The sequence below is a fragment of the Cucurbita pepo genome, chromosome LG15, assembly GCF_002806865.2.
Source record: "Cucurbita pepo subsp. pepo cultivar mu-cu-16 chromosome LG15, ASM280686v2, whole genome shotgun sequence".
Classification (NCBI taxonomy): domain Eukaryota; kingdom Viridiplantae; phylum Streptophyta; class Magnoliopsida; order Cucurbitales; family Cucurbitaceae; genus Cucurbita; species Cucurbita pepo.
Genome location: NC_036652.1, coordinates 8,057,994 through 8,084,767, shown reverse-complemented (window position 1 = coordinate 8,084,767; position 26,774 = coordinate 8,057,994). Strand labels below are relative to the sequence as shown.

At 34.0% G+C, this 26,774-nt stretch overlaps 3 protein-coding genes and 1 long non-coding RNA gene across 4 annotated transcripts; all 4 read right to left on the bottom strand.

Annotated features, from left to right (window-relative positions):
• Window positions 1–108: 108 nt before the first annotated feature.
• Window positions 109–1,064, bottom strand: LOC111811804. The gene has a single exon (XM_023698839.1). The coding sequence runs from the start codon at window positions 973–975 to the stop codon at window positions 286–288; it is 690 nt and encodes a 229-aa protein (XP_023554607.1). The 5' UTR covers window positions 976–1,064; the 3' UTR covers window positions 109–285.
• Window positions 1,065–2,581: 1,517 nt separating this feature from the next.
• Window positions 2,582–3,784, bottom strand: LOC111811825. Its single transcript, XM_023698866.1, has 2 exons — window positions 3,375–3,784; window positions 2,582–3,128 (listed from the first exon to the last, which is right to left on the bottom strand). Exons 1-2 carry the CDS (start codon window positions 3,544–3,546, stop codon window positions 2,845–2,847), a joined length of 456 nt encoding a protein of 151 aa, XP_023554634.1. The 5' UTR covers window positions 3,547–3,784; the 3' UTR covers window positions 2,582–2,844.
• A 135-nt stretch (window positions 3,785–3,919) lies between these two features.
• Window positions 3,920–25,817, bottom strand: LOC111811844 (two pore calcium channel protein 1A-like). Its single transcript, XM_023698888.1, has 24 exons — window positions 25,582–25,817; window positions 24,490–24,633; window positions 24,294–24,401; window positions 23,525–23,620; window positions 22,179–22,309; window positions 21,469–21,529; window positions 21,132–21,298; window positions 20,323–20,428; window positions 20,006–20,083; window positions 16,587–16,648; window positions 16,082–16,154; window positions 10,607–10,672; window positions 10,363–10,506; window positions 9,910–9,967; window positions 9,385–9,492; window positions 9,208–9,271; window positions 7,872–8,040; window positions 7,432–7,496; window positions 7,122–7,181; window positions 6,374–6,476; window positions 5,781–5,858; window positions 4,954–4,991; window positions 4,769–4,864; window positions 3,920–4,337 (listed from the first exon to the last, which is right to left on the bottom strand). The coding sequence occupies exons 1-23, from the start codon at window positions 25,720–25,722 to the stop codon at window positions 4,786–4,788; spliced, it is 2,199 nt and encodes a 732-aa protein (XP_023554656.1). The 5' UTR covers window positions 25,723–25,817; the 3' UTR covers window positions 3,920–4,337; window positions 4,769–4,785.
• Window positions 13,485–15,875, bottom strand: LOC111811854. The gene is made up of 4 exons (XR_002817615.1): window positions 15,771–15,875; window positions 15,454–15,531; window positions 14,311–14,372; window positions 13,485–13,878 (listed from the first exon to the last, which is right to left on the bottom strand). It is a non-coding gene; the product is annotated as an uncharacterized LOC111811854 (long non-coding RNA).
• Window positions 25,818–26,774: the final 957 nt, after the last annotated feature.

Genomic DNA, 26,774 nt, shown 5'->3' with positions numbered 1-26,774 from the left:
TTTTCCCCTAAGATAAGATCAAAGGGGTTAGATTGATGGTTTTCCCCCTTGAACTCAGGAGGCAATCTTCAGATAATTTCATCCAAAAGATAAGATATCAATTGTGTTATGCACCAATCATATGGACCTTTAAATTGCAGAACCACATTCCATTATCACATTTCCACAGCCAAACAAAGAAAGCAGCAACATTACAGAACTTGGCCCAGTTATGAATACCAGAAACCAAGAAAGAATTAAGAGAAGAAAAAAACAAAAGCTAACACCCTATACTATATCCATATATCAAATCAATTTAGCCAATCTGGGAGATGTTCTTGTCCCAGAAACAGAACCAGTCTCCACTCTTCCACCACTCTTCCGTTTTCTTTCAGTGTTGACCTTTTCCCCCCTTGTATTTTCATCGTTAATCTCTTCAACGATCTTCATTACAGATTCACAAACCCCATTGATTTCCGAGCTTCTATCCCTCTTTAATTGATTTCCCTTACTCTCTGCAGCCACTCGATCAAAATCATCTCCCAGCTTCTTCACCAACCTCCTCTTCACAACCCCAGTCTCTTCCTTGTACACGCCAACATCATCATCGTCGTCGTCAAACAGAGCCATAAATCGCCGTCTCTTTGCTGCCATCGGCGCCGGCGGTGGAGATACAGATTTCGACTTCTTGAATTGGCGATCGCCCGCAGCTTCGTCGTCAGGGTTAGATCTCTTTGGCGCAGAGTCCAGCTTAACAACCTTCTCGCGCTCGGCTCGAAGTTTGTGGACATTACCTTCGATTCGACCTTGAAGCCTCAGGCGATTAAAGCTGAGGCCACCCATAGACCAATGAGCCTCGTTTGCCCATGAGAGAAGCGGATCGAGGACCGGCGTAGGTGGATCAATACGCTCGTTGTTGAGCTTGACATCGGTGTAATAGCGTGGACGAGGGAGGCTGCTGCCGTAGAACTTGCCAGGGCCGAGAGGAACCACCATGGTGAAGATTTGTAGAGAAAGTGGAATTAGGATTCGATGAAAATTGTAGAGATGTTTTAGGGTTTATGTAGAGAGGGAATTGGCGGGAAGAGTTGCTTTTGGCGCGAAGGTTATGGCGCCAGAATATATAATGCCTTCGCTTTTACCAACCTATCGATTGATTCACGGATTTGGGAAGTCACGTTACACGCGCTGTCCTTTGTATAAGAAACTCCATTGTTGTTTTTTTTTTTTTTTTTTTTTTTTTTTTTTTTTTANTTTTTTTTTTTTTTTTTTTTTTTTTTTTTTTTTTTTTTTTTGCTTTTAAAAATTTTCTTTTTGGTCTTTTAAGATTTTCTTTTATTAATTTAATAGATTTAAGCATTAATATGCAACTTTTGACCATAAAAAAAAAAAAAAAAAAAAAAAAAAAAANAAAAAAAAAAAATTAAGTGGTCCAAATTCCTTTTTTACTGTTGTAAAAATAATATCGTTAAAAAATAGAATTGTATTATGCTAGTCCATCTCCAATATATGTGACCAAATAGAAACCACCTATCACAAGTTCGTTTAAGTCTATTATGATCGAAATTACAGTAGAACTGAGGGTTAGTGTCAAAGATTACCAAAAAGTCACGATGCTTGCAGCATCAACTTTAAGGGTTGTTCTTGGATCAGTTGTGTTGATTGAAGAAGCGAAATTGCGTGAAGGAATCCATCTTGTGCTTGATGCATGACCATTTTCCTTTTCAAACTAAAATGTATGCTTTGATCGTACGAAAGCAACTATTGGGACAAACCCACCAGGGAGACACAATTGATTAGTGATAAGATCAAACACAAGCACATATAGAGTTTCGTTCATAATTTTACATTCATGTTGTGTGTTAATAATATGTCACGTCACAATCTTACTTCGCACACAAACTAATATAGCTTCGAGTGTGAAAAGCGATTTTACTTCTCAACATTAGAGGATCTTGAAATTGAATTTAACTTTGTGTTACTGTTTAATTGAATTTATAATGAGTGATGCATATAAAACCTCAATTATGGTAATCAAGTTGAATTGCTTGAAAGGCATAGCTTAAGTAAACAACTAAATTAGATTAACAACGTCCTAATCCCAACTAATCAGCCAAGCATGAAATTAGTGCAATTATGTATAATACCATTTGGCTACGTTTGAATTTGTATTAAAAGTGATTATAAATTAATCAAAAAACGGATTTTCAAAAGAAAATTACATTTATCAGTGTCACTTCAATGCAAATTTTTTAAAAAGAAAATCACATTAGATTTTACAAACAAAATTAGAATAAAGTTCAAAACATATACAAATTTAAGCAATTATTAAATTATAATATATAATCTTTAATCAAGATTCATTTACTAAACATGGTAACTGACCTTTTCAGATTTAAATATAAAATTTACCAAATACCAATTTACTTCATATCATGAAACTTGCTTAAAAGCACTTAGTTGACCCATTTTCATACTCTTTTTTTTTTTTTTTTTTTTTTTTTTTTTTTTTTTTTTTTTTTTTTTTTTTTTTTTTTTTAAAAAAAAAAAAAAAAAAAAAAAAAAAAAAAAAAAAAAAAAAAAAAAAAAAAAAACTAGATTCGTGCCTAAAAGTCACCCAACTGTTCTTGACTTCCCCGTTGGGCTTTGCACTTCGTTAACATCACATACATAAATTCAGAGATGGCACCTAATCCAGAACTAGAGAAGTTTCTCACACAGGATTGACATGACCCAACTAGATTTTCACAAGACAGAGAGAGAGAGAGAGAGAGAGAGAGAGAGAGAGAGAGAGCATGGACTGCTCTACCCTTTCCAAACTTATTCCATACACTGAAATATAGAGGAAGGATTGTGTTGAGGGCTCTAGAAGCTGAGGTCAAACTTGTCAAAGCACTGGAGGAACCGCAAGGCAGCATCCCTAGCCTTGTCCGGTGGAGGGATGGTGGGAGACAGTGGCTCGTATTCAGCTTGCCACTGAGCGGTGCACATTTCCGTCTCTTTTCCTTCCACGGGAGTGAACGTGAAGGTCACTTTGTATGGATTATACATCTTCATTAGCTCTCCTCCCACCACGTCGTAGCTCACTGATCGACCTGTCTCCACCTTCTCTATCTTCTCCACCGACTCCCCCACGTAGCTTCTCAAGGCTACACGTCTCATCATAATCAATAATAACTCATTTATTACACTACGCTATCACTTTTTTTCCCTTGTAAACAAAGATGTTAGATATCTTGACGGTGTTTAAAATCCACCCAACAAGCAGTGTCTATTATTAAAAACTAAGAATTCAGCTATGGTTTTCATGGATTTGTATATGGAAACAAAAAAATTAAGAAGATATTTAAAACAAGAATATCTAGAGAGAGAGAGAGAGAGAGAGAGAGAGGTACCAGGGCCAAGCTTGAAGAGCCTGAGAGTTCCAGGGCCGCCATCTCCTTGAACATATTCAGCTCGAGAAAGCAGCTCAGGATTGATTTTACTGATAACCTCGTTGTCTCTGTACATCTGCCATGCTTTCTCGGCGGGCAGGTTCAATGACACCTCTCCTTTCATGCTCCTCATTTCTCCGTCTCTATGTGACCACCTGGTTTTTGGCTTTCTGCTTACCTTTGCTAGACAGGGAGAATATAAATAAGGAAGCAAGCTGAATGTATAGATGCCTTCTTTCAGAGTCGAGGGAGGAGTGTTTTAATAAACAACATAATTGACTCCACAGATAAATATAATAAAAAAATTTACTCATCACGCATAAAAATTTTATATGGAAAAATCTCCACTAGAAAAGTTATTCGTCGATAAGACCCTAGCACTCTATTGGAGACGCCTGTAAAATTTTCAATTACAAAATCATGTATAAAATAAACAACAATAATCCAACGTGCGTATGAATTTAAAAAAAAAAATGGCCCATTACAAAAGTGGAGATGCTTGATTCCTCACACGTCGCATTATTTTATTACCAGCAATCATCTCGGACTTTGTGAATGGAGTGGTAAACGATGAGGCGAGAGGATTCCATAGTTTAAAAATCAAGAGTACAGTAATCCAACTGAAATCAAACTAGCAGACTGTATAGCTAAGCTCTCTCTCTCTCCTAATGGAGATCAAGTAAATAAAACTTTGGAAAGTCACCTGCTGTCTACGCAATTCAGATAACAAACTACATTAATGTTCATGCAGACTCCCCATCTTTAAGGTTACCCCCTTCAAAACTATCCACTGACATCAGGATTACAGGAAGTATGATGTGTAGGGATCATTTATACACGTTTTTTTGGTTCATTTGGAATTCTCGCATCACGGGGAACGGACGAACTGAAACTGGGAGCTTCATTTGACGAAAAATTCCTCATCTGCAGATTGTTTACACAGGCACAGAAATATATGGTGAGTGTCTGCAGGTGCTTGTCACGGAAGGAACATTTACAATTAAATAAGAGCTATTTTCTCATGGAGTAAGTTTGCGTCTTTGGTGCTATTGGTTCTTTGAGTACCGTGATATTTTGTATCTATTCTCCTTTTCCACGTTATTAGGTAACATCAACGTTACCAGATTATCAAATCGATGGGCGCGTAGCAGATAGATGAACCAAACGAAGCACTCGGATTGAAAGATAAAAATAAGTATGAGAGAAATGAATTCTGGCGAATGTGTCTAAATTCTCAACGCTCTTAATGTGAGGGAAATGTAATCAAAATATCAAAAGACAAGTGGGATGATGCAGCAACAATGCAGAGAGCGTTCAACTAATCAATTATTTGGGAACAAGGGTTGGCTGCTAACCTGGAAAAGAAACAGTACTAATCGGAATCCTTATCCAGTTCTGCACTCAACATATGATGGAGAAGAATGTCAACTTTGCGACTCCGAGTTTTAGTGCTGGAAAAAAAACCATAAAAATTTGTCACGTCAACATTTCAAGACAAATGGAGAGGATGGATGCATATTAAAACTACTTATTGTCGTACCCAACAAAACGTCGACGATCCTTTCTACTATCTCCGTCCTGAACCACAGAATTTAGATTCGCAAGTACAGTTAGTTGGACCTTCATGTTATCCCACAGTGAAAAAAGCACAAATGTTGGATAAATAGGCAAGCTTAATGATTGTTTCTTTATCCTTCTTTTTTTTTTTTTTTTTTTTTGTCAGTGTAACCTAAAGTACCGGAATAAACACAATAAAATGGCAGAACCAGCAACGTTAATCTGAAAAACTAGGAGTGGAGCAGAGGAGGCAGTTAAAAGTACAAGATTTTAACATTGCGTGTCTAATTTATCGTCTCTAATTTTTTTAGAATCTGAAAGATTAAATATCTTGTGAGTAATCAAAAACAAAATTTAAAAGTTTCAAGGTGTTGATTATGGATATCAAAAAAAAAAAAAAATCAGAAACTAAACAAGTATTTCTTTTTTTTAATGATTAGTACTTCAACAACTATTGTAGATTTGTAGACTAGAATTTAATTGCAAAGGTTTGAGATTTTGTGGATAAATAATCGCAATAACTAAAGATATACACTCAAGCATTCAAAAGAAAAGGCAACAAATTTTCTCCCCAAAACTGATGTCTAATTGCTAGAATAAAAGTTCAGCAATATCAATCAGAAGAACAACGTACATCTCTAAATCCAAATATCTAGTCTTAATATATGTGTTTCAATCACATACTTTTTTTTTCAGTTATAGTAAGAGTTAATATAAATCATTAATTTGCATGAGGTCTCAATTTCTACTATCAATTGAAGTCCAGTAGTTCACAATACCCATCCTTCTCAAGGATCAGAAGATACTGACCTGATCCTGTTCTTCGCCATTTTCTGAAGATTCAATATCCAATTCAGCAAAGAATGCCTCCAAGACAAAGGCTACAACCTGAATCATATCACAATATTTTAAGTTTTTTAATTTATAACGCCATTATATCAAATATGATATGCTTACAAGCATGCATTCATCATAACTTTGACGAGAACACTGGAAACTTAACTAATAACTGACAATCATGTCAATCACCATGTAGCGGTGAGTGCAATAAGCCGTTGGTAATTACCAATTAAAGAAGGTTATTTTGGATTTTCTCGTTAGTGGAAAAAAGGAGAAGAAAAGATGAAGTAAAGAACATGAACCCTCCATTTATTTGAACTCCAATATTAACATTTCTTTTCAACAGTATCAATCTCCTCGTTATTTATGAAGGTATTGTGTCCAATTAAGAAAACAGTCTAGCATGTAATCTTGAAGGAAAAAAAATTCCTGGTGTAATCAGATTCCGTTTTATTCATGCAGCACTTCTCAGCAAGGAAGCCCATTTATTTGCAGCTATCATCATAGTAAAGATGTAAACGATAAGGTACGGGCATTGCATAAAAGCACAAAAGCAAACTTACCAAATTTAAGAGCAGCAAAACGGTTATTAGGTAGAAACTGATAAAATAAACGAGGGTCCAAATGCTTCCTGTTAATTCCTTGTAGCTCTGAGAAGATAAATATTAAATTCAGCGACAAATTCCAGAGATGGTAAAGAAAAGTTATAGTAGGAAGGGAAAATGAAAATAATTACTTGAAACACAAGAATGAGGCATCTGTGAAATCCAACTTATGAGGCTAGAGTACATATAAATAAATACTACTTCGTATGTCATAGGGATAATCTTATTAGCATAAAGCAGAAATTCTAATCTTGTAGCCAGAAAATAATGCAGCAATCAACAAAGCCACAGAAATTAGGAAAAGGACAATGACAACTAGAATAAACGGAAGTTTGAAGCATCTGATTTTCGTGAAGGGAAAAGTTAGTATGACATTGCAGTACCCTTCTTTCTTCAGAATTTTGTTCCAAGATTAAGCTTAATTTCTTTTAGTTTTTGTTTTCCTTCATACTGAACCAAATACCAAAACCGTCAACATTCAATGGACATATCAAGGTATGTTTCAAGAAATTACAAATAAAATTTGATACCCATTCTAACTATTTGCGTATAACATATAATCTAAATATTTCAATTTTCACTTTTAGATGCATATAACCATACCCCCAAAGGAGAATATAACAGATATACCGCTTTAGGTTTACAGGAGCCAGAAGCACAAAAAAAAAAAAAAAAAAAAAAAAAAAAAAAAAAAAAAAAAAAAAAAAAAAAAAAAAAAAAAAAAAAAAAAAAANTAGGATAGTCGTTGAAATTGAAAAGTAGGTAGCTGACTCAGTCAAGGGAAATCTAAACAGAAAACGTTCTTCACAAGGACAATACAGAAAAAAGTTTAACTGGTTTCAACAAATTTTCAAAGAAAGCTCCTGCAGCCACAATGAATCCCTATTTAGAAGCCTATAAAAATTCAGAATCCACTATCAAAGTATTTAAAAGTATCTAGCCAAAAAAAATAATAATAAAAAATAAAAAATAAGAAGAAGAAGAAGAAGAAGAAGAAGTAAAACATCTAAGGATACTCATCCTCATCCAGATCAGTCTTAGACAAAGTGGCATTTCCAGCATTAACAAGTCCTCCAAAGACCTTAAAAACGATTGAGACAAAAGCAAGGGCATTAGTGAAGACAGCAAAAAGTAAAGATATTTGACTACATTATATTACAATGACTAGAAACATGCACCGAAAATAGTTCAAAATCTAGAATGACCGACCGACATAAAAAGATACAATTACTAAAGAGTAAAATATATAATAATACAAATCAGGAGACATGATACAAAACTTAGGATTAAAGTTTAGATGATCAAAGTTTATGATCATCTAAGGACCTAAATTAGTCAGTTTATATGTTGCAACAAGATGCAATTTATGACAGGAAAAGCTAATAAAAGTGTATCTTATAAGATTCATTTCATTCTTCTATTTTCATAAATAGTTCATATCGATCAACGTATTTACCTGCACACCAAGATTGCAATAAAGACAGAGGACACAGAAAATGGTTCCTAGATATGGCATCAAACTAGGGATGAGAGTTAAAAAGGTAGCTAGAAAAGCTCGATATTGCCGGACATGCATTAGGAGCCTTATCAAGCGTAACATTCTTGCTATCAGAAGGTAGCGAATCCTGTAGGCAAAGAAGAGAAAAACAAAATTGTTTATTTTAGCAAAGATTAAAAAAGAACTACATGCTATACATTAGAAGAGAAGGTATTACGCTTGATTTTAATAAAGCTGAGTCAATGTAGTATAGAATTCCATGGTTTCACTTCTATAATGTCCATATCCGGTATGAACAAGACTAAAGTTAAATAGTGAGAAAGGATAGGCATGTGAAACCCTTTGCTAACAACATGCCCCTATATTAGTTTACAGCCATTTGGATAAACATTCAACCTATGCAGGGTCTATGTTACCAATACAATGAAAGAGAATCTTATTTCATGTGAGAAAGACAGGTGTTGATTGCTACACATATACATTTCTCCAGTTAATTGATACATGCTTCGTTAATCTCAAAACAAGTCGACTTCAATAAACAGATTCCACCACTCTCCCCTCAGACAAATAAAAAACAAAGAAAGGAAGAGTGGGCCTAAAATATGATGCAAGCCATGTCAACTATAATTGATAATACCAAAATATACAGCATGTTCTGATTTAACCATTTTCTTTGATAAAAACTAAATAGTTTTCTATTATGATCTATTTATTTAACTATTTGTGGATATTTGTGATAGCTTGTGCGCACCTAAGCTAATCCTATGAAACAATAATTTGACCCTGCAATTTCTGCCATAAAAAAAAATGCATAATATAAACATCCTAGGTAGGTGACCAAGATTAGCCATAGTTTGAACTTATTACCTTAAAAACATTTTGGTTATACTACTTTATCACAATACTTTAATTTTGTGAATCTGTGATACTTAAATATGTAAATGGATCCGGGTAATTACTTTTGCTCCTAAAGGCCTTTTTTTTTTTTTTTTCTAATGCTTTATTGTATTTTAACTTCTTGTGGATTCAAAGGATCTAAAGAAGAAGTTGAACAGAAATGCATCATGTACAGTATCTCACCCATCTCACCCAACTCTACCGTTATCATTTAACTTTTGAAATGTTAAATCAAAACATAGAAGTTTTAGGCGCCACTGAAAAGAGCAGCATTCAAAAGCAAAGGAGCCATCAATTTTTTCACTCATTCCGTAAGGGAATTAGACAGCAAGAGAATATCTTTATGAAAGAATAGAGAACATTTTGGTTTACACAGGATGGACAAAATTACTCTTACCATTCTCCATTTGAAAGAAAAGTTAGTCCACTGGGTGCAACGAAAGTTATAGTTTCTCCAATCACTGTCAAAGTAAAAGTGATACTAAAAAGATTGATAAAGAAAATATTAACACAATGAAAAATAAAAAAATTGACCCCCCTCCCCCCCTCTCTCACACACACAGATACTATTTACCTATAATCCACGTGACAAGGAAATCAAACTGATTTTGGCCATCTCTCCAATAGTTCAAAAATCCAAACGAGTAGATTTTTAGAGCCATTTCAACTACATATATCCAACCTGTTGGGAAAAAAAAAAGGATATTTTGTGTAAAATAAGAAAAAGATAACCATGGTAACAATCAATCACATAATTGCTTTCACATAATTGTTCATTGTTGTTGAATTACTTCGTTAGTTGGTTGTTTCGTGAGTAATTTATTCTTACTTAGGGGATTTGCATCCTATTGGATAGTTTCTCGTATAATGCTTTTGAATAATAAACAAAATCTTCGCTCAAGTTCTATTGAAGTTCAATCTCTTAGATGCTATGTTGCATTGTTTTTTCCTACCAAAAAATGATACAGGTTCTTCAAAGCAAAATAACCATTATTGAAATTTCAACCAGGAATACTTAATAAAAAGAAAATTGTAAGAAGTTGGAAACTACTACATAGTTATTTGAAGAAAATAAAATATTTCCTTATCAAGACCTTACCAAATACAAACTCGAGTTCTTGCCATGCTTTCTGACCTGCATTGTTTGCTATATCAAGCTGAAACACGAATACCAGAAGTTAAATGCCTTATAAGCTGCATTAAATTTTTTTTAATTAAATTGAATGGAGCTGCTACCAATTATTTCGATATTTCTTCAACAAACACATAAATATCAATTAAGATCATCGCTTAATATATTTGTATCAGAATCCAAAAATTGTGCAAACAAAGGAAAATAAAGGTGAAAGTACTTTATATAATCTAGACAAAATCAATTAATCGAATCCTCCATATGAGAGCAACATAAATCACAAGAGATAATAAACTCTATGTTTGAAAGATCAATAAGATTTCCATCCATGATAATGTGACAAAGTTGATTAAATTTCCATTCACGATAACATGACGAAGTTAATTACATAAATAAAATTATTATTTAAGCAAGTCTTACAGTTGTTTCAATAATAACAGCAACCAGGTTCAGTATGAGGATAAAAGATACAGCATATCCAAATGTGGGGCTCCGCACAAATGCTTTCAACTTTTTTGAGAAAACTGAATGGTAGATCGAAGGATACCCTTCAAACCATGAAGGCTGCAATCATAGTAATTCCGATAAGCAAATTAAGCCCTTATTCATTCTGTTCACTCCTCAGTAGGTTCTAAAATTCATGGATAAAACTATAAAGACTTACAATGTCCTCCTTCTGGAACTTCAAGGCTATAGCATTGCAAAGATCAGCGAACTCATTCATATTAATCTACATATGAGGAAGGAATCCAAATAAAATCAAGGAAGATAAAGAAAATTGTTTTTAATTGCTTATATGTGTGCGTGTGTGTGTGTGTATTCATGTCAACAAGAAAAACAGCTTAAGGGCCAGGGGTAGAGAGAACCCATCCCCAAAAAGAAGAAAAACCTGGTATGTTCGTCTGTACATAACTGAAGATATAATCCATCAGTATGTTTATTATAATCACAAATTGAATATGCAATCAAGCCTCAGTAATTAACCATAACTGGGGAGACTTTTCATAAGCTTCTTTCAGGGCATAGGTTTCCTATAAGTAAAGGTTATTGTTTCAGTGGTGTTCCTCTTTTCTTTTCTTTTTTTAATTGTTCTTCCTTTGTATTTAACCTTAATATGGGAGTCTTTTCGTAAGCTCCTTCAGAGAATAGGTTTTTGTATGCAACTTTTTACCATATCAATAGAAGTTTTTGTTTTTGTTTTTTTTTTTTTTTTTAAATAATAAACAAATAAAATTGCGTTCAAGGTCCCGTACCGACACACTTTCACAAATTCAAGTAACTAATGTGCCTTAACTTATCACTACCACCCTCATCCAATACTAGCTAGGTTGTAACTTGTAAGGATGAATATAAGTTATTTCGAGAACAAGAATCCAAAAAAATTATTTAGTTTAACAATTTTGAGGAACTAATGTACCTTAAAATCACGACTGTCATCCAGCTCATCAAATATTAACTCATAATCATCCCTTGATACTTTCGGCAAAGACCTGAGCATAAATGTTACAATCTTGAAAATGTAAGACTAGTCAACGGGCAAAAGCTAAAACTAAGATTTCTTCTATACCAGGCAAACTACAAAATTGAAATTTTAGCCTTAGTCTGAAAGATAAAACTCTGTACTTTATGCCTTTGTATTCACTGCCTAATTCCACATGCAATCAGCGAAAATAAGATGATCATGAAATATGATCATAAGAAGCAAGAATACAAATTTCAGCAGGTGTTTGATCGTAAAATTAAAAAAAAAAACAAATAATAACCAACAGAAAGAATTATAAAAACTTGAGAGATACACAGGATGCCACTATGAAGGATTATTAGTTTTTCATCAAGCACTTTTGCAAGTATTTCTGACTTCGCTGTAACAAATTAACTTCCAAAACTGGCAAACGAAAGAAAGGTAGAGAAGGTACAAACACCTGTATCTGTTAAGTTCTTCTAAAAGTGCAAGGCATTGCTCTTTATTGATAAACCCAACGTTCTGTAAAGACATGAGGAGGTAATCAACATGCAGTATCTTCACCATGAACTTTTGAAGAAAACAAGATGTTGGATGGTAACGTGGACCATATTTACCTCGTTATTCTAGTCAACAAATAAAATCGAAAAGGCACAGAACCAACAACTCAAGGTAAAATGGGGACACTCAGCAGAACCTTTATCCACGACAATGCAACATTGAATGATCACATACAAGAATTTTAATAAACCAGCAGCGGACAGACTCTAATATGAAAAGTGAATTGGAAATAGAGTTGTGGAAGGGGAACGAACGCAAGTACATCCATTTAGCCAAATACTTAGTGGCATGGTTATAGGTATGAAGGGTAAACCAAAAAATAGTAGCACGGCATCAAATGGGATTTTAATCAAGTCCTCCATTCTCTAAATCAAAATTGACACTACCTAAGTTTTTTTTTTTTTGGATAAACACTACCTAACCAAGTTTGACGTCATGATACAAGTCCACTACATAAATGAAGCTTAGATGTCCTTCTTAAAAACATAACTCTAACTAAGTCATGTCCTTCATTAAAGCGTAGATGATACCCATATACATATCCCAAAAGGGACATCTTATTATTTTCTTCCAACAACGAAAAGCTCTCCATATAGCTCTACCTTCCATAAAATTATCTGCTGAATGTTTTCACCCTGGCTTTTACACGTTGATACCCAATGAAAAAGCATAAGAAACACTAATAATTTCTATACAACTATCAATTATAATAGCAATGCTCAAATGCTCAAAAACTAATACCATCATTTTTCAGTCATTTCTATATAGTTACAAGCCCGACCTATCTCAATTCAGATAATTAAAAAGTGTCCTCCCCTATCTTAATGTTTTTTTATGTTTAATAGAAAATTTACCATGAGAAATTTCTAGTACACAAACAAGAAGAAACCAGGAAATAAAAACTGAACAAGAACAAGACAGATACTTGCCCCCAATGTAAAAGTATGACAAGATTCTTTCATCAAAATTAAATAGGATCTATGAGCCACCCATTTAAAACTTTGAAGATGCAAGCTAGATGGTAAATGGTCACAATTCTTACATTAGTATCCATAAGACCAAAAGCTTTGGCCAATATACTTTTCCTCAAGCGGTCCATCTCGGAAATTTGTTTAGCAAGCTAAAAAATTCATAAACAATAAAAATTAGAAAAAACGTGAGCTTTTGTATCCATATTAAAAAAATAATAAAGTAAGTAAATCAACTTTCGTTGATGAACTACGAATGAAGTAAGTATCTGGAGACGGGAAAAGGATCTGTGGATGAAGNGGGCCAGGGGTAGAGAGAACCCATCCCCAAAAAGAAGAAAAACCTGGTATGTTCGTCTGTACATAACTGAAGATATAATCCATCAGTATGTTTATTATAATCACAAATTGAATATGCAATCAAGCCTCAGTAATTAACCATAACTGGGGAGACTTTTCATAAGCTTCTTTCAGGGCATAGGTTTCCTATAAGTAAAGGTTATTGTTTCAGTGGTGTTCCTCTTTTCTTTTCTTTTTTTAATTGTTCTTCCTTTGTATTTAACCTTAATATGGGAGTCTTTTCGTAAGCTCCTTCAGAGAATAGGTTTTTGTATGCAACTTTTTACCATATCAATAGAAGTTTTTGTTTTTGTTTTTTTTTTTTTTTTTAAATAATAAACAAATAAAATTGCGTTCAAGGTCCCGTACCGACACACTTTCACAAATTCAAGTAACTAATGTGCCTTAACTTATCACTACCACCCTCATCCAATACTAGCTAGGTTGTAACTTGTAAGGATGAATATAAGTTATTTCGAGAACAAGAATCCAAAAAAATTATTTAGTTTAACAATTTTGAGGAACTAATGTACCTTAAAATCACGACTGTCATCCAGCTCATCAAATATTAACTCATAATCATCCCTTGATACTTTCGGCAAAGACCTGAGCATAAATGTTACAATCTTGAAAATGTAAGACTAGTCAACGGGCAAAAGCTAAAACTAAGATTTCTTCTATACCAGGCAAACTACAAAATTGAAATTTTAGCCTTAGTCTGAAAGATAAAACTCTGTACTTTATGCCTTTGTATTCACTGCCTAATTCCACATGCAATCAGCGAAAATAAGATGATCATGAAATATGATCATAAGAAGCAAGAATACAAATTTCAGCAGGTGTTTGATCGTAAAATTAAAAAAAAAAACAAATAATAACCAACAGAAAGAATTATAAAAACTTGAGAGATACACAGGATGCCACTATGAAGGATTATTAGTTTTTCATCAAGCACTTTTGCAAGTATTTCTGACTTCGCTGTAACAAATTAACTTCCAAAACTGGCAAACGAAAGAAAGGTAGAGAAGGTACAAACACCTGTATCTGTTAAGTTCTTCTAAAAGTGCAAGGCATTGCTCTTTATTGATAAACCCAACGTTCTGTAAAGACATGAGGAGGTAATCAACATGCAGTATCTTCACCATGAACTTTTGAAGAAAACAAGATGTTGGATGGTAACGTGGACCATATTTACCTCGTTATTCTAGTCAACAAATAAAATCGAAAAGGCACAGAACCAACAACTCAAGGTAAAATGGGGACACTCAGCAGAACCTTTATCCACGACAATGCAACATTGAATGATCACATACAAGAATTTTAATAAACCAGCAGCGGACAGACTCTAATATGAAAAGTGAATTGGAAATAGAGTTGTGGAAGGGGAACGAACGCAAGTACATCCATTTAGCCAAATACTTAGTGGCATGGTTATAGGTATGAAGGGTAAACCAAAAAATAGTAGCACGGCATCAAATGGGATTTTAATCAAGTCCTCCATTCTCTAAATCAAAATTGACACTACCTAAGTTTTTTTTTTTTTGGATAAACACTACCTAACCAAGTTTGACGTCATGATACAAGTCCACTACATAAATGAAGCTTAGATGTCCTTCTTAAAAACATAACTCTAACTAAGTCATGTCCTTCATTAAAGCGTAGATGATACCCATATACATATCCCAAAAGGGACATCTTATTATTTTCTTCCAACAACGAAAAGCTCTCCATATAGCTCTACCTTCCATAAAATTATCTGCTGAATGTTTTCACCCTGGCTTTTACACGTTGATACCCAATGAAAAAGCATAAGAAACACTAATAATTTCTATACAACTATCAATTATAATAGCAATGCTCAAATGCTCAAAAACTAATACCATCATTTTTCAGTCATTTCTATATAGTTACAAGCCCGACCTATCTCAATTCAGATAATTAAAAAGTGTCCTCCCCTATCTTAATGTTTTTTTATGTTTAATAGAAAATTTACCATGAGAAATTTCTAGTACACAAACAAGAAGAAACCAGGAAATAAAAACTGAACAAGAACAAGACAGATACTTGCCCCCAATGTAAAAGTATGACAAGATTCTTTCATCAAAATTAAATAGGATCTATGAGCCACCCATTTAAAACTTTGAAGATGCAAGCTAGATGGTAAATGGTCACAATTCTTACATTAGTATCCATAAGACCAAAAGCTTTGGCCAATATACTTTTCCTCAAGCGGTCCATCTCGGAAATTTGTTTAGCAAGCTAAAAAATTCATAAACAATAAAAATTAGAAAAAACGTGAGCTTTTGTATCCATATTAAAAAAATAATAAAGTAAGTAAATCAACTTTCGTTGATGAACTACGAATGAAGTAAGTATCTGGAGACGGGAAAAGGATCTGTGGATGAAGCAAGAAACGGGCCGACAAAATTGAGTACTAAAGCCAATTGAAGCCTTCGATAACTATTTGCACTGGCAGAGCATGGTAAAATAGTATTTACCTGACTTTTAAAGCTATCGTATACAACAGCAAGAATCAAGTTTGTAACGAAGTAAACTCCCAACAGCACGTAAAGAACAAAAAAGAGACAATACCAACGAGATGCCCTGTAAAAGACAATATAAGTCAATNGTTCAAGGTCCCGTACCGACACACTTTCACAAATTCAAGTAACTAATGTGCCTTAACTTATCACTACCACCCTCATCCAATACTAGCTAGGTTGTAACTTGTAAGGATGAATATAAGTTATTTCGAGAACAAGAATCCAAAAAAATTATTTAGTTTAACAATTTTGAGGAACTAATGTACCTTAAAATCACGACTGTCATCCAGCTCATCAAATATTAACTCATAATCATCCCTTGATACTTTCGGCAAAGACCTGAGCATAAATGTTACAATCTTGAAAATGTAAGACTAGTCAACGGGCAAAAGCTAAAACTAAGATTTCTTCTATACCAGGCAAACTACAAAATTGAAATTTTAGCCTTAGTCTGAAAGATAAAACTCTGTACTTTATGCCTTTGTATTCACTGCCTAATTCCACATGCAATCAGCGAAAATAAGATGATCATGAAATATGATCATAAGAAGCAAGAATACAAATTTCAGCAGGTGTTTGATCGTAAAATTAAAAAAAAAAACAAATAATAACCAACAGAAAGAATTATAAAAACTTGAGAGATACACAGGATGCCACTATGAAGGATTATTAGTTTTTCATCAAGCACTTTTGCAAGTATTTCTGACTTCGCTGTAACAAATTAACTTCCAAAACTGGCAAACGAAAGAAAGGTAGAGAAGGTACAAACACCTGTATCTGTTAAGTTCTTCTAAAAGTGCAAGGCATTGCTCTTTATTGATAAACCCAACGTTCTGTAAAGACATGAGGAGGTAATCAACATGCAGTATCTTCACCATGAACTTTTGAAGAAAACAAGATGTTGGATGGTAACGTGGACCATATTTACCTCGTTATTCTAGTCAACAAATAAAATCGAAAAGGCACAGAACCAACAACTCAAGGTAAAATGGGGACACTCAGCAGAACCTTTATCCACGACAATGCAACATTGAATGATCACATACAAGAATTTTAATAAACCAGCAGCGGACAGACTCTAATATGAAAAGTGAATTGGAAATAGAGTTGTGGAAGGGGAACGAACGCAAGTACATCCATTTAGCCAAATACTTAGTGGCATGGTTATAGGTATGAAGGGTAAACCAAAAAATAGTAGCACGGCATCAAATGGGATTTTAATCAAGTCCTCCATTCTCTAAATCAAAATTGACACTACCTAAGTTTTTTTTTTTTTGGATAAACACTACCTAACCAAGTTTGACGTCATGATACAAGTCCACTACATAAATGAAGCTTAGATGTCCTTCTTAAAAACATAACTCTAACTAAGTCATGTCCTTCATTAAAGCGTAGATGATACCCATATACATATCCCAAAAGGGACATCTTATTATTTTCTTCCAACAACGAAAAGCTCTCCATATAGCTCTACCTTCCATAAAATTATCTGCTGAATGTTTTCACCCTGGCTTTTACACGTTGATACCCAATGAAAAAGCATAAGAAACACTAATAATTTCTATACAACTATCAATTATAATAGCAATGCTCAAATGCTCAAAAACTAATACCATCATTTTTCAGTCATTTCTATATAGTTACAAGCCCGACCTATCTCAATTCAGATAATTAAAAAGTGTCCTCCCCTATCTTAATGTTTTTTTATGTTTAATAGAAAATTTACCATGAGAAATTTCTAGTACACAAACAAGAAGAAACCAGGAAATAAAAACTGAACAAGAACAAGACAGATACTTGCCCCCAATGTAAAAGTATGACAAGATTCTTTCATCAAAATTAAATAGGATCTATGAGCCACCCATTTAAAACTTTGAAGATGCAAGCTAGATGGTAAATGGTCACAATTCTTACATTAGTATCCATAAGACCAAAAGCTTTGGCCAATATACTTTTCCTCAAGCGGTCCATCTCGGAAATTTGTTTAGCAAGCTAAAAAATTCATAAACAATAAAAATTAGAAAAAACGTGAGCTTTTGTATCCATATTAAAAAAATAATAAAGTAAGTAAATCAACTTTCGTTGATGAACTACGAATGAAGTAAGTATCTGGAGACGGGAAAAGGATCTGTGGATGAAGCAAGAAACGGGCCGACAAAATTGAGTACTAAAGCCAATTGAAGCCTTCGATAACTATTTGCACTGGCAGAGCATGGTAAAATAGTATTTACCTGACTTTTAAAGCTATCGTATACAACAGCAAGAATCAAGTTTGTAACGAAGTAAACTCCCAACAGCACGTAAAGAACAAAAAAGAGACAATACCAACGAGATGCCCTGTAAAAGACAATATAAGTCAATGTAATGCTTACTTTAGAATGTTGGAGAAACGTCTTTGAACATGCATTCTACAGTTAATAACTTCAATAATGCATCAACAAAATTCTATTATAACTCTTTTACATTTGATGGAAATTAATAACAATGATACTTCATACCACTCATAATTCATTAATTAATGTAACCTTAAAATACCATTAACATCTCAAGGACATGAATTCTATCAAAATCAAGTAATTCTATCTCTAGAACTAATATAGTAAACTAGTGGCACTGTGCAATGTTAGCGTTCAAATTGAAAGTTCAAATGATTTGCTACTATTTTGAATATCACAAAATGTATGAATGTATGCTACACCATCATTAAACGCCCACCAACCAGTACAAAATTCAGGAATGTGATAGTGATTGAGAAGGGGGAATAATTTTCCCTCTAATCAGAAAACTGGGATATCCTTGCACATAGCTCGTATACAGTGCTTCTTGCTACCACAGGCAACATAGTTTCCTAAACTTGTATCTTGGATTGTATAGCAGAATGACAAGTTAACAACCATTTCCAAAATTTACAAACTTCAAAGGGTTATCAATTCACTTCAAAGGGAATGAAGAAGAAAACGAATACAAGTCTAACTGATAGAAAAATATATCAATAAAAAGCCACTAACAGTGTCTTAATCGTGCTAAATTACCCACTTACTTGTAGGCAGGTATCCAAACATCTGGACTATTGGATGTAGTGAACAAAATAAACATTTGATATAATGTGGCTCCAAAAGAAGTAAATACTATTTTTCCCTGCTGTGTATCCTCAAATATAACATATGCCAACCAGCTGNGGATGGTAACGTGGACCATATTTACCTCGTTATTCTAGTCAACAAATAAAATCGAAAAGGCACAGAACCAACAACTCAAGGTAAAATGGGGACACTCAGCAGAACCTTTATCCACGACAATGCAACATTGAATGATCACATACAAGAATTTTAATAAACCAGCAGCGGACAGACTCTAATATGAAAAGTGAATTGGAAATAGAGTTGTGGAAGGGGAACGAACGCAAGTACATCCATTTAGCCAAATACTTAGTGGCATGGTTATAGGTATGAAGGGTAAACCAAAAAATAGTAGCACGGCATCAAATGGGATTTTAATCAAGTCCTCCATTCTCTAAATCAAAATTGACACTACCTAAGTTTTTTTTTTTTTGGATAAACACTACCTAACCAAGTTTGACGTCATGATACAAGTCCACTACATAAATGAAGCTTAGATGTCCTTCTTAAAAACATAACTCTAACTAAGTCATGTCCTTCATTAAAGCGTAGATGATACCCATATACATATCCCAAAAGGGACATCTTATTATTTTCTTCCAACAACGAAAAGCTCTCCATATAGCTCTACCTTCCATAAAATTATCTGCTGAATGTTTTCACCCTGGCTTTTACACGTTGATACCCAATGAAAAAGCATAAGAAACACTAATAATTTCTATACAACTATCAATTATAATAGCAATGCTCAAATGCTCAAAAACTAATACCATCATTTTTCAGTCATTTCTATATAGTTACAAGCCCGACCTATCTCAATTCAGATAATTAAAAAGTGTCCTCCCCTATCTTAATGTTTTTTTATGTTTAATAGAAAATTTACCATGAGAAATTTCTAGTACACAAACAAGAAGAAACCAGGAAATAAAAACTGAACAAGAACAAGACAGATACTTGCCCCCAATGTAAAAGTATGACAAGATTCTTTCATCAAAATTAAATAGGATCTATGAGCCACCCATTTAAAACTTTGAAGATGCAAGCTAGATGGTAAATGGTCACAATTCTTACATTAGTATCCATAAGACCAAAAGCTTTGGCCAATATACTTTTCCTCAAGCGGTCCATCTCGGAAATTTGTTTAGCAAGCTAAAAAATTCATAAACAATAAAAATTAGAAAAAACGTGAGCTTTTGTATCCATATTAAAAAAATAATAAAGTAAGTAAATCAACTTTCGTTGATGAACTACGAATGAAGTAAGTATCTGGAGACGGGAAAAGGATCTGTGGATGAAGCAAGAAACGGGCCGACAAAATTGAGTACTAAAGCCAATTGAAGCCTTCGATAACTATTTGCACTGGCAGAGCATGGTAAAATAGTATTTACCTGACTTTTAAAGCTATCGTATACAACAGCAAGAATCAAGTTTGTAACGAAGTAAACTCCCAACAGCACGTAAAGAACAAAAAAGAGACAATACCAACGAGATGCCCTGTAAAAGACAATATAAGTCAATGTAATGCTTACTTTAGAATGTTGGAGAAACGTCTTTGAACATGCATTCTACAGTTAATAACTTCAATAATGCATCAACAAAATTCTATTATAACTCTTTTACATTTGATGGAAATTAATAACAATGATACTTCATACCACTCATAATTCATTAATTAATGTAACCTTAAAATACCATTAACATCTCAAGGACATGAATTCTATCAAAATCAAGTAATTCTATCTCTAGAACTAATATAGTAAACTAGTGGCACTGTGCAATGTTAGCGTTCAAATTGAAAGTTCAAATGATTTGCTACTATTTTGAATATCACAAAATGTATGAATGTATGCTACACCATCATTAAACGCCCACCAACCAGTACAAAATTCAGGAATGTGATAGTGATTGAGAAGGGGGAATAATTTTCCCTCTAATCAGAAAACTGGGATATCCTTGCACATAGCTCGTATACAGTGCTTCTTGCTACCACAGGCAACATAGTTTCCTAAACTTGTATCTTGGATTGTATAGCAGAATGACAAGTTAACAACCATTTCCAAAATTTACAAACTTCAAAGGGTTATCAATTCACTTCAAAGGGAATGAAGAAGAAAACGAATACAAGTCTAACTGATAGAAAAATATATCAATAAAAAGCCACTAACAGTGTCTTAATCGTGCTAAATTACCCACTTACTTGTAGGCAGGTATCCAAACATCTGGACTATTGGATGTAGTGAACAAAATAAACATTTGATATAATGTGGCTCCAAAAGAAGTAAATACTATTTTTCCCTGCTGTGTATCCTCAAATATAACATATGCCAACCAGCTGGAAAACAGAAGAAACAAAAGCCCTAGAGCCTGCAAGAAAATGAAAATAACGTAGTAAGAATTGGTATAATAATTGGCATAATATAATGTTAGGCTCAGTTCTTCAACTTTTCGAGCAAAGGAAAATATAAGATGTGATATAGGTATATTGTAAATTCTGCCTAAACAGAGTATTTATTATGCCAAAATTATATACGAACCAAGACATTCAAGTATGTGCCAAGCATTCCAGCCAGGATGATGATGCTCTCCCGGAGATGCCTAAGGACCAAATGAAATGATTAAATTTGTTGGGTTTTCTTTAGAGTAAACAGTTAAATCATAAATAGGATCGACTCCCACCAATAAGGAACAAGTATCAGATATCAAGGAAAGAGGTAAGTCAAAATCAGAACATTTGAGTTTACATCAGCAATTAATGAAGATAAAATGTTAAGGCCCCATCAAAACTTAACCTTTTACCTCTAATACATTATCTCAAGCCGACTTTCTTCAATCATTAGAAGGAGAGAGTACTATTGATGGTCATTTCAAATATCAAGAGACCCAACAACGGCAAAAATTAATATTACACAGAAATTTTATCTTTAAATGAAATGTATGAAGCTCCCTTGTCTTAAATCTCCGCAACACATCCGCCATGTTAAATGCTTGTTTTTATCTTGGATAATTACCTGGCAATTAATATGAGCTAACTAGTCCATGTTAACCCACTAAAATGGCCATCTCGAAACAATCATTTGCTAATAGTAGTATAAGCAAACTCGTTTCTTAGAATTAAATTACTTGCTGATACAAGGGTAGATGAAACAAGCTTCTTTGAATTAGATGCTACAAATATCTTTAAGTACATAAGGTGTGATTCACGTATGACAAGCAAAATAAGAATCTTGTCAAGAAAAAGATATACCTGATATTCATGATGAAAAAGACAACCCTTATATATGGTGCAACTCTGAATGGAAGATAATCAAAGGCCACTGGCGACAAATATAGGGTATAAATGACAAAATCGGCAACCAAAATAATTGTGCAAACGACCTGAAAAATGGGGAAGATATAGAATCAATTACATAAAAACTACTACATCATAGCCACCAAAACCTGATAGGGTATTGACAATTCATAAGGAAGCGATTCCAATTATTAGAATGTTGACTTGCCCATTCTAGAAAATTTATAAAACTACCTTTAACCAAGGGTACAAGAAAAATATACAGCAATGATTATAATCTTAAGATGAAGTGCGATGTAAACAAAATGTATAATTCATAAGATAATAAAATATGATAACCAAACACTTCATCATTTCGGTAGGCTCTGGTTGTATGTTCAAGTTCAACATATCAAAAATAATTCAGTGAAAGCAATAAATCTTGCATTTCTGCTGAAGCTTTTTAGTCACTTAACAAACTTTTTTCGTTTCCTAGAAGACATCCATCTAATTATTGCTAATCTCTTGTACGGATAATGGTTAGAAACAACCAACCTATGATATTATCCACTTTGAACATAAGCTATCATCGCTTTACTTTTGGTTTCTCCACAAAGCCTCATTCCAATAGAGATGGCGTCTTTTACTTATAAACCCACGATCTTCCCCTTAATTCGCCAATGTGGGACAACTCTTCCCAATAATCCTCAACAATCCTCCACTCGAAAAAATACACCATAAAGCCTCCCCTAAGGTCTCCTTCTCTGGAACCCTTGGAACAGCTCTTCTCTGTAGTGAGTCACTTTGACTACACCATCGAGGCTCACAACTTCTTTGTTCGACACTTGAGGATTCTATCGACATTACTAAGTTAAGGGCATGGCTTTGATACCATATTAGGAACAATGAACCTCCACAATGGTATGATATTGTCCACTTTGAGCATAAGCTTTCATTGCTTTACTTTTGGTTTCCCCAAAAGGCTTCATTCTAGCGGAGATGGTGTCCTTACTTACAAACTCATAATCTCCCCTTAATTAGCCAATGTTGGACTACTCTTAAATCATCAACAATAACTTCCATAGGAAAGAAAATAATTTATATGTGCACTTTTGACATTAAGGGCATAAGGAAGTTGTCTTTATGCTCAAATTACTCGAAACATGAAAAGTGAATGTTTTCCAATTACCAAGTATCGAGCCTTCAAAATCATTCATAATTCAAATTACTTCAACTTCATTTATAGTTCAAATTACTTCAAGTTCATTTAAAGTTCAAACTAATTTGGATACCTATCAACAAAAGAGACGCTGGACAAGTACCTTCAATTGGTTCAAGGGATTTTTCCAATAAAGCTGAGCACCTTCATATGAAATTGGGAAAAAAGTGTGTATCGTGAGTATTATGAGAGTCGTGGCCTGCATTTAGACGGTAGAGATTCAATGAAACAGACAATGACTAAAGTTGAAAGTGGGAAATAAACAAGACTGAAAACTTCACAAGATTAGTTTCTGGATGCATGATGATACTTAGAAATGTAGATAATCTGGAAAATTAACATCCATCATTGGTGAAATAGCTTTCCCACTGAATTTTTTGTGAATATCGTTTGAGGAAACCAAGAAACTTCATAACCAGTTCAATTAAAACATGAAACAATTAAAAATCTCTAAATGACAGATTTCTACATGTAATGCTATTTAATCTCACACAGCCACTTGTATCGAAGGTTACTATACATATTACACTTTCAATGAATGAGATTCTGTAAACAGTGGAGTATACAGCATCTACAAGCAGCATGCTCCTGCAAATTATATTTGAGTATATAAAGCATCTCATCCTCCTCCAATATAATAACTCAGTTTTGCTTCCGTGCTTATGTACAGTAGCATTCATATATATAATTTATAGTAACAAGTACTAGGACAAGTATGCATTGAAACTGCCGTGAGAACGCAGTAAAACTATTCCATCACATAATCTATTCTGGCGAAGCCATAACATGAGTAACTCCAACTTGACTGAAGTAGAAATAAAAAAAAAAATTTAAAAGATAATAATAACGGAATTTATTTAGTTTTTTCTTACCTCATATATAAGAGATTCAACAGCTGTTAAGTACGGCAACTGCCCAAGAAAGAAATACTCCCTATCATTACAAGAATGCGTCTCGTATTTGGAGCACCACAAAGGTTTCTGTAGATGTTAATATATTAAAAAATGAATAAAAACTTCTTTTTACGACTGAAAACAAAAGGAATGTCAAAAAAATGGAAGAACAAACCTCAAAGAAATTTAGAATTATCAGCGCAAAGAAATTTAAGGACCAAAGAAAATCAAATCTAATGAAAATGAAGTAGAGTCTTGCAGCACTCTGAAAGTTTGACTGATCAAGAATTTTCTCGGGTATACCAATGCCATCTTCAGCCTGCAAAATTCAGTCTCTATCAGCAATGACAAAAATGTTCCGTTGGCCAAGGTTTAAAGTAAAACTAAATCCTTTTTTCCATAAACTCTATGAGAGAATCCTTGTTTCATTGACAAAGTTAATTGTTAGCACAAATCTTGAGCTTAATTAATCAATATTCCACACACGTTTGTACCATTTCTTGGCATAAAAATAAAGATGAGCACAGACACTAACAAAAAAAAAAAAAAAAAAAAAAAAAAAAAAAAAAAAANTCCATTTTGCTCTTTCCATTCTAGCACTTATCAGTTGTCGAATGAATATAGAAAATTATTGAGTTGAAGTTGAAAGAACACAAAATTTCTCATTAATAGAGCTTTTTGTTTATTATTGTTATTGAGAAAATATAGCAGAGCATATGTAGCCACAAGCAAAATAAGTAGCATATACCTTCAGCTATACTAATGAAACATAGAGACGTCAAACAGAAATTATGCTCAGTTTTGAAAATCTAGAAAAGTAAAACCATCTATTCTCGGAGAGAATGATGAGAATTGGAAATAGGATTAGAGCTCAGAGGGAGATAGATTATCGATGAACGTTGAATTTAAAAACAATATATTAAGCTGGAAGTACAGTAAAAATAATCTTCTATGCAAAACTACGACCAGTTCCAAGACATTCCACCGCTAAACCACTCCAATACCAAGGTCATTTCTCCATAGTCACAAATCCATATCTGAAAAGGCCAGGCACAAGATAAAGATTCCGCAAACCAAAAATCCGTCGAAACAATCCAAATAAGATTCAAAACTCATCATACTTAAAAAGACACAGCTCCAGCAAAGGTAGAGAAACAAGGATCACAATGTTCAGTGAAGTGATAAAAGACCAGAACACATTTCCATCACCAATGAAAGAAGAAAAACAAAACGCGCGCGAGAATCAAATGCGGCAAAAGAGTCTAACCAGATCCACAAGAGCAGCTGCTCTTTGGTACGCCGAGCCATAAGCGATGGCATCGGAGCGGCGCCTAAACCTGACATGCGGAATCTGCCGTCGAGAGCTGGAGCTGCTGCTACCTTCTCCTCCCAGCAGAGATTCCTCCATGTCCTTCGTTGGAGACTTCACAACAAACTGAAACTCACAGCACAGGTAAACAAAAGGAGGGAGATGGGAAGTTGGTGAGGGAGCTTCAATTTTGACATGAAATATTAAGAAACTCAATTAATGGACGTTGAATTTTGGAATTTACGGGATTGCCATCTTATTGAAAGGATAGTGACATGGCAGAGACATGTGGCATGCCACGTAATTGGATCCCCGGGATATTAGGGCCGAATTCGGTGTAAGCATCTCCACCATAAACATTTAATTACCTCTGCGACAGGATGAATATATTGTAGTGTGATCTTACTTTATGGTTAAATTATAGAAAAGATACAAAAAATTTGATTTATTGATCTTTAAAAAATTACAACATTATCCTTGACATCAAATTTATATGGGATATTCAAAATTACTCGGTTGACTATATGGGATATTCAAAATTACTCGGTTGACTATATGGGATATTCAAAATTACTCGGTTGACTATATGGGTTTTCATTATGATTTATACTCCAATAATAATTTTTTAAAAGTGAATATTTTGTTAAATAATTGATAAATTTTAAGAAATTTAGTGAGTTTAATCAATAGCTTGCAATTTTAGTTGACAAATATGAAGGTTTGAGTTTATAAGATAAGGACTGGAGTGTTCCAAAAACAAGCTTTTAAGCTTATAAGATAAGGAAGCAAATAAACGCCACGGAAAAGAATGCACTAAAATTATCCATTGATGTCTGCGGGGCCTGCGACCCAGAAGAAAGGGACAACTCAACGACGTGTTTGTCAGGAAGTAAATGTAAATTGAATCATAGCAAGCAGGCAATAGCGATGCACATTTTCAACACTGCTGTTTCATTGAATCGTAGCAAAGGACACCCCCACCCCCACAGGGCGTCGGCAAGACTGCATTCTTTCTCCTTTCCTTGTGGTGTTAGGTGTCGGCATGAATACATTCTTTCTTCTTTTATGTTCTTTGGAAACACGATGTCGTGGTCAGGTCATGATCGTCGGTCATATGACCAGGGCCGCATGTCCATTCCAAACCTATTACC